Source organism: Falco punctatus, assembly GCF_963210335.1.
Source record: "Falco punctatus genome assembly, chromosome: 5".
NCBI classification, from domain to species: domain Eukaryota; kingdom Metazoa; phylum Chordata; class Aves; order Falconiformes; family Falconidae; genus Falco; species Falco punctatus.
In genome coordinates, this window is record NC_137584.1 from 13,086,455 (window position 1) to 13,099,760 (window position 13,306).

The 13,306-nt window shown below is 36.3% G+C and overlaps 1 protein-coding gene across 5 annotated transcripts in view; it reads right to left on the reverse strand.

The window, feature by feature from the left end:
- Positions 1 to 13,306, reverse strand: part of SMAP1 (small ArfGAP 1) — a 95,899-nt gene that overhangs the window by 32,975 nt on the left and 49,618 nt on the right. For 2 of the 5 annotated variants that reach the window (XM_080388776.1, XM_080388774.1), the window contains one exon: positions 12,526 to 12,603. The exons of 1 other annotated variant lie outside the window; for it this stretch is intronic. In XM_080388776.1, coding sequence (XP_080244902.1) covers positions 12,526 to 12,603 — 78 coding nt within the window. Of the gene's footprint in view, positions 1 to 12,525; positions 12,607 to 13,306 lie in introns of all 5 variants that reach the window. 2 more of the 5 variants (XM_080388775.1, XM_080388773.1) reach the window with 1 other exon arrangement.

The window sequence follows — 13,306 nt, forward strand, 5'->3', positions numbered from 1 at the left end:
TACAACGGTATCATTGTGAAGTTGTACAGACTACAGTGACTCTGCAAGCAAACTCTGACGCATTACTAATCAAGAGAAAAAACTGCATGCCAAGCAAAAAAAAGCTGCCAATTATTTAAAAAAACGGAATTACCTCAAAAAGCTAACTCAAAGGGAAAATGTAAGTTTATTACTTCGGAGTCTATTACCATTATTCTAGTGAATCACACTCTAGACACTGAACTACTCATACTGATGCAGGTAAGTTAATTTAAGGCATTTATACCAAAAACCCAACAAAACTGAATTGCCTTTTATTGTCGTTCTTAAATAGGATTCTGTACACATAAAGGTCATTCAGTCAAAACACAGTCCTGAAGGAAAACACTGTTAAGTGGTTCTTGACCTACATCTCCACTTTAAAAATCTATGTATACAGATTTCATTAGATTTTCACAGTTAGGGCAAGGTATGTGTACATTATGTAAAATGTGTTTTATCTTTCAGTCATTTGAATTAAAAACTTCATGGCAGAACTGACAGACAGCTGCACCATAATCTTGTTCCATTAGTAAGATTTTATCTGGGTCTAGGCTAATAAGCTAATGATTTCTACAGAAAGTGGATTAAGACTATTCCTTTGTTATTACTTACTGATCACCCCGCAGCACCATTTTATTTTAACTGAATTTAAAATGTTAGCTCAGATTTCATTTACCTTAGTCTATGTATTCTAAGAAGGCTTAAAGCCTTTCAGGTCGCACACTTAGCTGAACCAGTTTAGCTCCTTTGTAATGTATCAGACATTCTCTGAGGCCCTTTTACCTCGCTCAAAACAAAGTATGCAACTGTAGAAGAGAAAACTTAGTAAAATGAAGTTGTCTTTCTTTTTATACTTACTGCTGAGACTATGGCAAAATAGAAAAGATTAAATCTTTCTGTTTAAATTCTTATATTAACGTATTAAATCTACATAATATCAACCATATTTGAAATACTATTTGTATGCATTAATTTTCAAATATATTTTGTTCTTAAAGCTGACAAGTTCAGAACGGAGTCTGAAAAAAAAGAGGGCAAGCTCCTTCTCCCTAAGTTGGGCTCCTGAAGAAAGGCATCAAAAGATTGCAAGATGAATGCTACGTAACAGTCACAAGAAGTAGGAACCTGAAGCCAAACTAGAGATGGCAAGACTGCACAGAACGATAGGCGTGTAGTCTGAGTGCAGAGCTATCAGTCTTCTAGGGATTCTGGGGGTAAGGATCTGAGCAGAGTCTGGTGCCGCACTGTATCTGTGGAATGACTGCATTCGAGCCCTGAAGCAAGGACCTGTTTACAAGGACACAAAAGGCAGAGGGAAAAGCTGTTTATCAACCCTTTTCCTACTTTGTATTATCTTGTGATGGAACTTGATTTAGATTACTTTTAATCCGATAAAACCTGTTTTTTAGATCTTTTAGAAGAAATCATTATGAAATAGAAAATCTAGACAGATCCATCTTAAAGCTGTAGCGATCCAGCATCCCACTATGACAGCTATAAATTGGATTAGGGTCAAAGTGTGAAATGCAATAAACATGATTTGTATTTTTATAAGCTGTTTTAAATACATCTTCAGTTCTATGGTTATACGAACTCAGCTTACGTATTTCTACTTCATTTCTATTGAGCTCATTGGCCTGGGCAAGATAACAATAATGCTGAATTCTAGTTCCTCATCAAGCTGTTTTCTTTTACAATTTTCCTTCTAAAAACCTTTTGAGTCATAGACAGAGCAACATTAGTGTACCCAATCAGAATTAAGGGCTATGTATTTGTAGTTCATTCTTCATACAACTCCAGATAAGAATGAGCTGTTTCAGGCATGGCAACTGACCGAGTTCACAGTGAAAAAACAATCCAAGCACTGTTTTCCATCCCTGTTTGTGGAGGTATGCTTTGTAATCTTTTCCTGAACTGTAACAAAAGTGGAATTTTGCTCAAAAATGCTTTTTGTATGAAAATTAAGTTCATCCATTATCAAGACCCTACATCCTTAGCCAGTGACCAGCTCAGACCTTGGATTTTTCCAAATGCAGATATCCTACTCGCTGGCTAGTACAGCAGGAGATTTGCTATTACACATGTGCACGAGCACAACATGGGTGTCTCCAGTCTTAGACATGCTGCCTTTGCAATAGTTGGCTTCTAGATGCTGGTATATGCAGTTGCTGACCCTCCTGACTCTTAGTTTCCCCAAACCTGCAGCCTTTTTGCTATGGTCAACACCAGTCTGTTATCTTACTTATCTGGTAGTCCAGTTTGAAGTTTGCTAGTGTTCACACACACAAGGAGGAGAGACAACATACTCACATACAACGTGGTTGCAAATAGAATTTGGCAAGATTATAGGACAGCCTGCAGTGATCAAGTGCAGGGCTCAGAGAAGCATACTGCCCGGCAACCCGCATGTACGTGACTGTCCCTTTTTATCCCCTTCCCTCCTACTTCCTCATGCTTGTTCCATCCCAATCCACTGAGACTCCTCAATTTCCCTACTTTTGGTCTGTCACCTATACATCCCATAATAAGCTTCATGCAATATTCTCTGCCCTACCCCCAAATTCTTTTCTCTTTACCTCCCATAAGTCCCGCAGCCTAGTATACAATTACTTGCCCGGAGTTCCTGGGGGAGAATCAATTTCCTTGACCCACCTCACCAGTCTCCTTTGACGGACACAGGAGCAGCAGATCACTATGGTCTGTTTTCACTCATTAGATTATTCTGGATTTCCTCCCTATTGCCATTCCTCTGATTCTTGCAGTCTTTATGTTTTAGCCACACAGCCTTACAGCATCACACTGAATATAAACCACCTCTGAGCTGGGATTCTTCCTAATAGAGTTCTGTTTCTTAGAGTGTAGACTGATACTCTGTACTGCCAATCTTTTCTATCATTATGGCAAGCAGTACAATACAAACACTTTAAGAAGTCTAAGCATACTGTGTCTATAGAGATGCATCTTTTAAAAGCCTCTCCATTAGCTCCACAGAAATTCAATCCTGTCACTGACAGCTAATCAGACTGAAGTAGCGCCATAGGTTAATTTTTCTTACTTCTGTATCAGCTTGTTGCTTTTCTTTCGCTGCTACAGAAGTTAGGAGCAAATTGACAAGTACTTTATCATCCTTCATATACAAGTAGATAATTTTGTTTCACAAATGCAGAACTTCGTAAGAGGGAGAAATGTTTAATGCATCATTAGCTGTTCATGTCTACAACCATTAGCTGTATTAGTTTTTTCTGCCAGTCAGGCTTTTTCCCCTCAGTTTTGTTCTTATTTCAAAATTAATCACTTTGAAACAAATACTTTAGAAACTAATTAGTTTTAACTTATTACAAGCAACACTGAAAAAGAGATTTCCCTTTACTTGATTCCATTTTCTTCATCTTCACCCTCCATATCACCGTAATCTTTAACACTATCAAGAAGCATTCTAGCCACAATCCACTCTAGCAGTCTACATCTCAACTGGAAACAAGTCAAATGAGTCAAACTTCTGTTTTTATTCTTCCAGTTTAAATAACGTGAACCTATTTAAAATTTATGGATATTCTGAAAATGAGTATTTACAATTTTCAATATGTAAGGATCACTAAAACTGTGTAGACTCACAGCTTCAAAGATTCAGAAGTTTTACAACTGACCCTTCAAAGTGTTATTGCAAGGGCTCTGACTTGCTTGCTCAGGCACACATTTCAACATTTATGCTGAAATTCAACCAATTTCTTTTACACCACTAAAACAGTCTATGTCTAAACAAAGGAAACAGATATACTGATATCTAGTTACAGTATAAACCGAGGATTAAGTATGTAAGACCAAAAAATACATAGGTCATCTTGACCAGAAGTTCCCACGTTACTACACTACCTGCTTAACAGACAAGCCTGCAGTACCTTACTCTGACATAAAGTACAATATCCTAAAGTTGAGAGTGGCCATACTTGCTGGGCAGAGAGGTGCGACAGATTTATTTTTCAACAGTACACTGACCTGCATGGGGACCAACCTCACAACTGCCTCCATTTTCTAGCTGCAGGTGCCAATTTTTAGAAAGGAAAAAATTGAAGTAAAACTGAAAGACAAGCTCACCTAGTTGTAACCCCTTTTTCAACAGAGACAGGAGGCAACTGATGGCAGATGATCAACAGTGTTGATTGATATATAAGGAAATCAGTATTAAAGAGATGCTAGTTACTTGAACAACTAGGTAACCGGTGAGAATTCTGTACCATCCTTAGCACCTCACAAAATTAGAGCAAGAAACTTGCTCATTTCCTCCAAAAAAAGATCATTTCTACCTTATCTTGCTTTTATCTCTGTATACCTGTAGCTACAGTATTATCTTACAAACACGTTTGAGTTAATTTTGTGGTGACAGTTATGTAACAGGATGAATGCCAGAGCCATAAAGTTTTCGGTGCAACTGCTCTAGTGCCATGAGCACCTATCAAAACATAATAAAGTCAACAGTTCAAATAAATACTCATTCCTTTCAGTAAAAAGCCACACAATCAATACCTACATCAGCTATGAATCTAAACTGGAAGACAGTGAAAGTTGCATGACAGTGTTTGGAAGCTTGTTGAAACCTCTTATGGCGATTTTTTAATTTTTTCTAACAATTCAAAGCTTAAGCTAATGTTAGCGCTTTTGATATTGTCAGTAGCATCTAAAAATATTTTTTATGGAAAATAGAGTTACTATCTTTATTCTTAAGTAACATCTGCACACCTGACTGTCCCTCCCACTACTCCACATTGTCCCAGCTTAATGGTCACACACTGGAGTGAGATCTCTCTCCCCTAAGGAGTTTAAGCATGTACTAGCTTAAGCACAGTAAAGTGAAACAGAACACACAAAGATACTTGATTGCTTTGCTCATGCTGCAATACTTGCGCTATTTTAGGGAAAAAAAGGAAGTCTGTTATTCAAAACAAGAAAAGGTTATTATTTTGAGTAACATTATTTAAATTAAATGTCCTATTCCTGCTCTTAGTGATGTAGATTCATAGAACTGTTTAGGTTGGAAAAGGCCTTTAAGATCATTGAGTCCAGCTGCTCCTCACCCTTCTTTACATTCAATTCCATGTATCAGTACCACTACTGTAAAAACATCATGGTTTTTGTTCTTGCATACGTGTTTGATTGTATACAGTCTCCTAACTAGTACTATAATGTTTATAAAACCTTTTAGATGTGATTGTATATTTGCACTTTCAATCATGCATGCTCCTGTGGTTTCAAATGTCTCAGAATGAATAAGTCTTGGTCATACAGAAGTTTTTATCTGAAGATAGCATCCATCCATGAATAAGGCTGATTTAGTTCCTGCTTATTTAAATGCGCCCACTTTTTTTCATTCAATATACAGATAAGTATGTGTAGATGTGGTCTTCCTACTTCCCTCAAAGTCAGTAGAAAAAAGGTGAAGCTTGTCACAAGCAAGCAGGAGAAACCTAAAAATGCCATCTGTTAATAAGTATTATGAACCGAAAACCCAGGGCAATTTGTGGTTTTGACCCTGCATGGAGCAAAAATATACCTGAGGATCAATTAAAACTAAGCATACTTAACAATACTTTTTTGTTAAGAATAGTTTGGCAATTTAAAGGCCAATTTAACCAAAGCAGGCCAACCCCAAGCTTGTTCTCACAGTTTTAAGATTCCATTTCTGCAGAATTAAAAAAAAAAAGTTACATTAAAATACTGTTCTGCTGCAGACCAGAGTTGAGAGGATCAAGCCAATACAGAGAACATGCACCAGGCTGAGGAAAAAACATGATACCCTTCCTGTAGGTTGACTCCTTTTCCAACACTAAAAAGACAAATACCCTTCCTCTCATCTGAGAAAAAAAAAAAAAAAAGGGGGTTTCTTTTTCAATTGCTTCCACCTGCAATATCGATTTCTTAATTTCTTTGTCTACAAGTCCCAATACGTAATAAGAGCCATGCCAGATTAATTTCATTAAGACTATTTTTCAAGGCAATCCTCAAACATAAGTAGTCCTTTGTTAGCTGCAAAAGGAATGAATTGCACAGTTTGGGAAAGAATCTAATTTGATTTGCCTTTCTTCAGATTAGCATTAGAAGCAACCAAAGAACCCAAAATAATCTGATCTCTTCCATAAGACTGAAAAGGTATGAGTAGAAATGTAAAACCAGGCTGGGACAGGTCCATAAAATGCAGACTGAGAGAAAGAGAAGCTTTAAAAACCTCCGCCCTCTGTGGGGGTAGGAGGCAAGGAAACAGGTTGCCCTAAATCTTATCACATATTCCTCAACCCTCCTGAGCTTCAGCTCATAGCTACTTAGCTTGAATTTGTGAAAACAAGGACAAAGAGTATAAATAGGACTGTGTATTCAACCAGAAGGCAAAATCCGTTTCTGTTTCTCTGTTCCCATGAATACGCTTGATTGCCAATATATTATAATTTAAATTTATATTACATTTTTATGTAAATATGAAGAAAACCATTTAAAAATTAAATTACTCAGAAAGACAAATAATGTTTTGAAGTCTAGGGAAACATTAACTATTCGAGTGATTTAGCAAATATATCTTCAGTATGGTATCAAAATAAAGAAAATAGAACATGTATAATGTAATTCTATATTTAAATTATCATTCAGGTCAATATTTGTGAGTCAACTTATTCCTACAACTTAAAAGTAAATGCCTAAACATATCATTTATATCAAACTGGTGTTTAAGGGGACACCAAAAATTTTGCAGGCTTTCATTCTCACAGTGCCAGTCAGTTTTATAGAAGTGAAGAACACTAGAGCACTTTGCTCAAACTAATTTCTCCTTGTACAAAATGATTAGGATGATAATTTAGGTAAGTAAAAAGCATCCCTAGAGAATTAATGGGAACTAATAGTTCCTCTTGTCTCACTTGCCCAGACAGGTTGATTTTTGTGGGAGTTTTGGGTGTTCTTGGGGGGAAAACCAAAACACCACCCTAACAGGCTACGTTATGTTCTTCCTATTTGGTTAAATGAATATTTGACACATTGTTTTTCCTATATGAAGGGAAAAAGTTGCTAACATAATTTGCCCTCACTTTTATTTGAGGGGTTACCTAGCACTTCTAAAATGCAAATAAACTTATGCCAGTACCTCCGCAATGCAGGCCTTCTGGTGGTGGTTGGTACCAGCTGACTGAGAGGCAGCTACTCACCATTACTGCTGAGTCTAAGCTGGCAATTTAGTCTCCAGTTTGGGGAAGAAAAACAGCATTTGATATACTACCACTGAAAGATAACCTCTAACTGACCCTTTTCTGTCACTTAACTCGACATGCAAACAAGAGCCAATTTCAAACTCAAAATGCAATATAATAAAACAAACTAAGCTCACAGTGTCAAATAGTACTTCAGTTCATCAAGTTTAACTGCTGCAATTCTTCAGAAACATTCATCATCCTGATATGTTCAGCAGAATGAAAAAAGTCTTGACTTTGAATGTCAGCATTAGTTTGCAAAAGCACAAGTAGCTTGTAGAAAAAAAAAAGTTTGTTCTTTACATCTTACCCATTTAACTTTACTATCTTAAATGGGCTTGCTTTGAATAAATTAAATGTGGATTCACAATAACGATGGCCCTCAATATGCAGTATTTCACAGTGAAACCATCACATATTTTCATGAAAGTCTTCAACTGATGTGAAACCTCTAAAATAAACACCTACATACACAGTGCTAAACTCAAACACTTCCAAAGCATTCAGTACCATGGACTTAGCTGAACTTTCTAATTTTGGATATCAGAAATACTTGCCAAATTTTCCGTGGGCAGTTTTCCACATCACTTCTGGCTTAATTCTGAATTGCTAGCATCGATGCACATCAGGCTTTTTTCATTTAAAAATTATACTATGGAAAAAGTTGTACCCTAGAAAATCTGAACATTTAGGCACACGAATTTTCTCCCCCTGAACTTTGGGAGCATCCCAAAGCCTCACAATGTCATACCTAGTTATGCCTTTTCTGTTTGAATTTGTACTGCAGATAGATATAAAAAGGCATGTCTTGAAAAAACCTAGATTTGTCCTAGTTGGTCTGAAATTCAAGTCATTCATACAGCTCAGTCCAAGTTCCCTGTTCTAAATAGTTCAATTCAAGGCCTTTACTGAATAAAGTATTATTCCTTACACCATTTGATCGTTTGTAAACACAGTCTTCTTCAGTCCATTCTTTGCAACTCCTGTGGCATACAGTCTCCCCAGTTCACACACTGGTCATGTTCCAACCATGTGTCTCATAATCCCAATCCCCCAGCCTGAATGACTGGACTGCATCCCATCTCCTTCCATTCTATGCTTCCTTTCAGTGGAAAACAGGTAGAAGGTGGATGGGGTACACACCGAGCCTGCTCCAACACGCTTCATGCAGCATGAAGGTTACTTAAAGCGCTTCTCTGAGCTATGAGCAGAAACTCTAGCTAAAACAATCACACAATTTAAATTTTAGTTCAGAAAACTACTATGAGGCTTTGATAGCTCCCTCACACACCAGTAGAGTATTTAGGTTACATATTATTTTTGAAGTCCCCAAATGACTGTAAACTAAACACATTCAATTACCCAAGGATGCACAAAAATACTACTTGGTAGACATACTAGAAATAAAAAGGAGTTCATTGTTTTACTCTGTTTCCAAATGCAGAACTCATTCAGACAGCCTAGGGCAGAAAAGAAAAAAAAGAAAAAAAAAAGAAAATCATGGCTGATTTCAGAAATTTCAACAACTTCAGCTGTGCAAAAGAGTAATTAATAAGAAGGGAAAGCTCCTCGGCAGCTGATGAAAGGGTGGGCAGGATGTTGAAGTTTAAAAGATGGCTATTCAAAGCCTAGCTGTTTTTTTTGTCACCTACAAATGAAAAATTTTCACATTACGATCAACAAAACATGTAAGATTGGTGGTCAAACTACTGACTTCCTTCCCTCTCCACTACTGAAATGGGCTCTTAAAGTATGACATTTAATTTTTTAGCCAATTAACAAAATCTAAATTTTGAGTACAGAACATCTAAAAGCTGCTTCCATTGCATGACAGTCTGCCTTGTGCTATTATTCTTGCTGTTGGCGTGAGCAGCATGCAATTAAGCTCAGTTTGATTATTTGTTCTTGCAATTCAACACATTTTTATATTGCTAAAATTGGCACTTCTGTTGCTTGCAAACAGGCTGGGCTTTGACAGGACATCTCAGCTTCATGTAACCTGGCTCCAGTTTTCATATCATGAAGAACTCTTTAATTGTCCCAGTAGTTTTCTTGCATTTTTTTTTCTTTTTCTCTGAAGTAACTGAAGGATAAGGTTACTTTAAGCATGAGCACTGAGGAAATTTGAGGTCTCTAATTGTGGTAATGGCATGGGGAGAGGGAGAGGAAGGACCCTCGGTAAGCTATGCAAGTTTCCCAACTTTCTTCAATTAGACTGATAGAAACCATTACAGCTGCCAGTAGCTTGGCAATGTCACTTATTTTATTAAGAATTGTGCAGATCCTATGGGCAACATCACATTGTTGGCTGCTTCCAATAAAGTGCTAATCACTAGACTAGACTCAATCTGTAGCTGATAATTTTGTCACACAAAGTGAACAGCCCAGAAAAAGTTAAACAACTATCCTTGCTCCTCACTGTTCTGCAGTAGATATCTCTGATCTTGAGGAAATTCTAATTTACATCTGAAATCACTGTCTCCAACTCGAACATTCATAAAAAATGTTTCCCATGAAACCTGTTTTAAGGACACAATGATTCTTATTGAAAAGCAATTTCACTAAGAAAGGCCACTGTTGTTAAATCAGTTAAAAGATTTTCAGTTCTTTCTACTTATCCAAGCATGCTAATCAACAAAGTATCTTTTATACCATAATTACATGACACATTAAGGCAATATTGAAATACTAGTTTACTAAATCAGTGCTACAAGCTTTCAGCAATATTTGAAAATAAAACAGAAGTCACAACAGACGTTCATATTAAAGGCTAAAGATCCGTTAGACACCAAAGTAAGGCTCTTACATGGATATAGGAGCAGATTAGGCAGTTCTGTGAAGCAGAGATCAGAACATGAGAACTGAACGTGAACATCTGAATTCTTTCGGATGCATATTCTTGTTTTAAGAGCTAAGAAACTTAACATAAGATATAAAAAAGATGCTGGGAACTGAAGACTTGTAGGAGTACACGATGCTTGTAAAGAGATCTGAAGTTTTCTATAGCTTCAACTCTCTACCAGTTTAAGACCTATCATCTCCATCTTTATTGATTCTTCTACAGTATGGCTAAAACACTGCTCGCAGTACCTTAATCAAGAGAAGTCTCAAAATTGTGGTAGAGCTGCCAGCTGCTTGGTCATATATTTTTATTTCATTCACTTCCCAAGCCTGGAATGTCTAGGCTGTAGATAGATAAACAATGCCTACAATAAGGATGATCAGTGACTTCACATATGCAGTGTCCAAAGAATCCTCAGATTCTGTTTCCTTCTCCAGGAAGCTGAGAACTGGGATAAACAGCCAGGTACTGCTTAATGTGGTTGCTGAAAATACCAAAACACCAGCACCTCTCTACTGATGCAACACGCAGTATTTAAAATTACAGTCTCTAACAGGATGTGAAGCATATCAATGTTAGTCAAACTAAGATGTATATTAATATTTATCAATCCCCTGAAGCAGATTCATACCACAAAAGCAGCAATGTATTATTATTCCATATATAAAATTAAAAACCTTTTGGTCTTCCATCTCACCAGTCCATTCCAATGGAAACAAGCATTTGAGTCTATCTTTGGATTCTAGAAAGCAACCGCAGTTTTAAAGTATGTAAAGTTTACAGGCTGTGTCTAAAAATAATTTATTTTGAATGATCTTTAAAAGCCTTGAAAAGCCTAAGCTTAAAGAATCTCTTAAATTAAAAAGATGACACACAGATGAGTTCCATTTGAGCAATCAGTGCTGACACATTAATAATGAAATAAAATATGCTGCAGTATTTCAAACATTTTGCAGCTGTTACAACTTCACTATTATCTAATGCAGATACGTTTACCAAATTCCACATTTTTTAGTACAAGCACTTAAAATCAAAATACTTTTTTTTTACCAGTTAATGATTAAGCAAGTAATCTAATGACATTTCAAATGTAAATCTAATCAGTGGCATTTGAACTGGTTTTTATTTCAAGTATTAGGGTAGTCCCTCAACTGTGACTATGCACTGTCATCCTTTCTCCTCACCTAACCAAGTATTCCCAGCCACGCAACAAGGTTCAGGCATCCTTGCAAAGGGAAACTCTCTAAAACCAAACTTGACCAAAAGTACACCTCTGGGCTTTGGAAAGTTAAGTTTTCCAAACCACACCAATGTTTTTAGCCTTTATAACTGAAATATCTTGTTCTAAGAACCAGAATAAAACATTCAGTTTGGCTGGATGTCCTTGTAAAGTGTCAATAATCAACAGTTGTAATATTTTTATTGTCATCCATAAATATGCTTTAACCTCCTACCATAAGGATAGCCTTTTCCACTAGCTCAGGGAAGACACACAAATTGTCATAATAAAGTTTGCTTCTGTGCTAACTTATTCCAAAACTGCTTTCTGATTTCAGAAAAAAAGATATTTGTACTGGGGAGGGGCTTTTTTCCACTCCAGGTGCACATACATTTTTGTCTCTTGTTTTACTATGTAAAATAAAAAGCTTTATTTGAAAACTGAACTAGAAATACATCTGCAATCGTAACACATGCATACACAACATTTTTCATAATTGTAGCACAGCACTACTGGGGAATAAACTGACAGATGGGAGACTCCAATGCATTCTGTGAACTAGAGTGCAGATTCAGAACATACTAATGGATTCACATCATCTGAGAGAGGATATCTGTCTTAAAATAAATTTTTGTATTTAATACTTAAATCACCCATTCCATTTTTGTTTAATATTAAATCTATACAGAAGTGTAAGTGAAATTTTAATTGTACCCATGTTGCTAAGACCGCTCATTATGCTTTAATACGGCTGCATAAAGAAGCACCTTAATTGGTTTGCTTGTCATGTTCTGTGACATGATCTAGTTGAGCATCTTCAAGTTACCTAGAGTTATGTTTAAAATTGATTAATTTATGAAAGACAGTTTTAGGGAATCATAAAGTGCTCAATAAAACTGAAAATCTCTGTGCAAGAGCAGCAATGGTATATCTTAAAAACCTTGATAAGGTTTTTAACCTGAGCTTAAATCTTAACAAAGCTTAACTCACTTCCCTCTTCCCCCAAACGCATTCCTCCTCATATGGTCAACTGGTGTCTGCATGCAAGCAACAGCACAAGGAAACCATTCATGTGGATTACCTGGATTACTAGTCATACACACACACACAGAGAAAGGCACACATCTTAAAAAATTCCTTTTCTTCCAAATCTTTGTATATTTCTAATACTATGTGTAATTTTAAAGTAACTAGAAAAAACAAACTATGCTTACCTTTTCAACTGTTAATGGTTTTGATGGTTTTTCTGATTCTCTCTCTTTCTTTTTCTCTTCTTTCTTTTTTTCTTTTTCCTTCTGAAAAAAAGTATTTTGCTAGTACTCAATAACAATGCATTTACAAACATACTGAATGTCTACAGTCCTACAGAATATAAGATATCTTCAGTTATTCTCTTTCAATTCAGAGTTTATGCTATTTGCTCTACTTCCAGAAGCGACTCATTTTGCTCAAATAGTACCACTAAAAAATATTTTCATTTTGAGCATTCAAGAAATCAATTACTTCACCTGCTCATCTGCATTTCTGCTTCTAAACAGAAGGAAAAAAAACCCCAGTGTTGCTTCTCCTAAGCTAAGCGAAGCTCAGAAAAAAAATAAATAATCTACAAATACTCCATTAACTCTGATAACCTCTGTCATTAGGAAAGATGCCAGTCTTGTTGACCAAAGAACTATAGGAAGGTAATTTGCATGCAGCTTTCTGCAGAGAGTTAATTTTTAAAAGCTAATCTAGTACGCTTAAAAAAAAAATATTCCTGAATCTAAAAAGTTGACTTGGGCCATATGACAGACCTGCTGAGTCATAAGAGATCCCTTTGCTTTAAATGCATCATAATGACAAGACAGAAGGTTTTTTTCATTTTAGTTTTTAATGAATAAATGGGTTAATATTACAGACCCAGCTCGACTGAAGAAAAGCATAAAATATTCCTTAAGGCATAGATGGACTTTTTAGGCCAGCAAGTGCTTTGACAGAGTTAGCAGTGATAGACCC